The following is a 2,378-nucleotide window of genomic DNA, read 5'->3' on the forward strand; positions in this document are numbered from 1 at the left end:
GGAAACTGGAACTCTGATTGCCGAGCCGAGCCGCAGAAGCAGCTGTAACAGAGGGGAAAGCGAATACGAATACCCCGCCCGCAGGGTGACTGGGATGGACGGATACGGATGGAGAGCGGAAGATGAGGGTGCGTGGCCACAGGAGGTCCAAGGCCCAAACCTAAAACCCAATCCCAGTCCCAGGCCAGGGCAAATATGTCCGCAACAGTTTCCGTTGCACTAACGAAATTACAGACGCAGACACACACAAGCACACACTGAAACAGATGCACGCACATACAGATACATATACAGATGCAGATACAACCAAACAAACAAGAAGCACATACATATGTAAGAGAGGCATATCCTGCGGCGCTGAGGCGCATAGGAAGCGGGCCCGGACACTGACGCAACCCGGGGACCGTCCTCGGCTAATGCTAATGCTCTTTGAACGTCTAATTAGTGGATTAGTATATAGGCAAACTATTTGCCCAACAAACGACTAACCTCATGAAATTGTGCGGAAGATTGCCCAAGTCCAATTAGTCCCTGCTTGGAAGCTAATGAAGCCCTGCCAAATGGAGAGGGCTTTCTGTGCAGATTGAATGTGTAGTATACACTATAAAGAGTATGGATTGTTTCGTTTTGAACAACTCAAATATTTCTCATTTGATATTTGTATAAAAAATATCTATTTTCTTTTTCATTCGTTAATAAGGGAACGGTGTGACCAGTAGATTGACTGAAAACCGCAGATTTTGTCTAATTGCGGATACGATAATCTTGTATATAAAATATGTATTCTCTGCCTGAGTTGTCAAGAAAGGATAGGATGGTAGATTTCATTTTAAATTCGCTTCCAGTTGGCAGACTTGCGAAAAGATACCATCCCTATTGTATGAGTAGATACCATTCATTCCTGTTCCATATCATGTTTTGTTTTTAAGTTGAGATAAGTTTCTTTTCTAAAGAGAGTGGTTTTCAATCGATTATTATTTCATATACATTTTGTCCAGACACTTACCTATCGCCGCCTACGGTAGTGATTGTAGAAGACCGCACGATCACCGAGTGGCTGCACGGGTCGAGCGTTGGATCCAATACGGGCGCCATGGTAGCTTCGCAGCTGACGGAACTCGTTCAACTGACGCTCACTGATGGCCAGAGGATCCGGATTGATGAGCCACTCGACCCCACGGTGGCAGGGTGGCTCCGTGAGTGACCCTTGGTAGCTGAAGAACTGTGTGTAGAATGGCGTCACGAGGTAGCTGATTGGGAACGGGGGAACCTCTACTGAGCGGCCCGCCTTCTTAATAGTCACGAGATGCTGGATGAGCACTTCCAGGTATGGATTGTCCTCGCCCACTTCGAACATGTAGGAGATCATCACGATACTTTGGCTGGATATACAGCCCTCGGTCTGTGCAGCCGTGTGGAGGCACTGCATCTCCAACGGATAGTGGCGGTTGTCGACTGTGTGCTCGGAACCCATATTGCTCGACCAGCTCCAGCGGAAGCTGATCTCTCGAAACTCGAAGCGCCCCAGCAGATCCCCGCCGTCTATCGAGGGCACACAGCCCGGATAGGAGGCGCGAAGCACCACGGTATGGCCGTTATTCTCCAGACGGATGCCATCGGGCAGAACATTCCCGTTTGTCCACTGCAGTGGCGTTTCGAAGTAGCTGTTCTCCATGCAGGGTTGGTTGATGTTGACGGGGCTCTGATTGTTGGTAGGGACATTCCAGCTGTGGGGTCCTCGAATAGCTCCATAGTCGAAAGTGTTGGGCTGCCCAGACGCCACGCAGTCGCTGCCCGGCCTTGATTCTCCTCTGGCCCTACTGGGCCCTACACCAGCAGGCGGTCTTGATCTGCTGGCCGGACTTGGTCGGTTGGCCGGAACTGCAACTGCTCCTCTTTGAGCATTCCCCTCAAACAGGAAAGACAGACACGCGAACGGGCCTACACGGAACATGATCAGTGTGGTCATGAACATGCTGAGGAATATCTTGAAGGCATTCGTTTCCACGATACTGTAGAAGATATCCCAGAGTGTGTCCAGCATTTTGATCGGGTGAGGTGGAGTCGACACAGGTGAAATGAAAATATTGAGCTCCTTCTCAAAGCTTCTGCCTAATCTTTTGACGGAATAGTGTCGGCATACTTGTGACGGCTTGGGGCGAGCGGAAAAATTGAGAAAATGTCTAATTAAACCCGCTGAAAAGTTAATTATTTTGGAAAACAATTTTGCCGCGGACAACAATTTCGTGCGAAAACATTTGCAATTTATTTGCATTTGTATTTTGCATAAATTAATTACGCACAAAACGCTCTTCGGCAGCGGAAATTGCTTGCACAAATATCCTGTCTCCCGACTGCCTAATCGGGGCAGTACCGGT

The 2,378-nt window shown here is 48.8% G+C and overlaps 1 protein-coding gene across 1 annotated transcript; it reads right to left on the reverse strand.

Moving 5' to 3' along the window:
* Nucleotides 1-765: 765 nt before the first annotated feature.
* On the reverse strand, nucleotides 766-2,130 carry CAH15 (Carbonic anhydrase 15). Its single transcript, XM_001360935.4, has 2 exons — nucleotides 1,007-2,130; nucleotides 766-947 (listed from the first exon to the last, which is right to left on the reverse strand). Exon 1 carries the CDS (start codon nucleotides 2,042-2,044, stop codon nucleotides 1,007-1,009), a length of 1,038 nt encoding a protein of 345 aa, XP_001360972.2. The 5' UTR covers nucleotides 2,045-2,130; the 3' UTR covers nucleotides 766-947.
* Between the last annotated feature and the right edge of the window lie 248 nt (nucleotides 2,131-2,378).

Source organism: Drosophila pseudoobscura, chromosome 3, assembly GCF_009870125.1.
Source record: "Drosophila pseudoobscura strain MV-25-SWS-2005 chromosome 3, UCI_Dpse_MV25, whole genome shotgun sequence".
NCBI lineage: Eukaryota > Metazoa > Arthropoda > Insecta > Diptera > Drosophilidae > Drosophila > Drosophila pseudoobscura.

Excerpts from the sequence above, each read along its gene's own strand:
- CAH15 (XM_001360935.4), bottom strand. The coding sequence starts at position 2,044 with ATGCTGGACACACTCTGGGATATCTTCTACAGTATCGTGGAAACGAAT.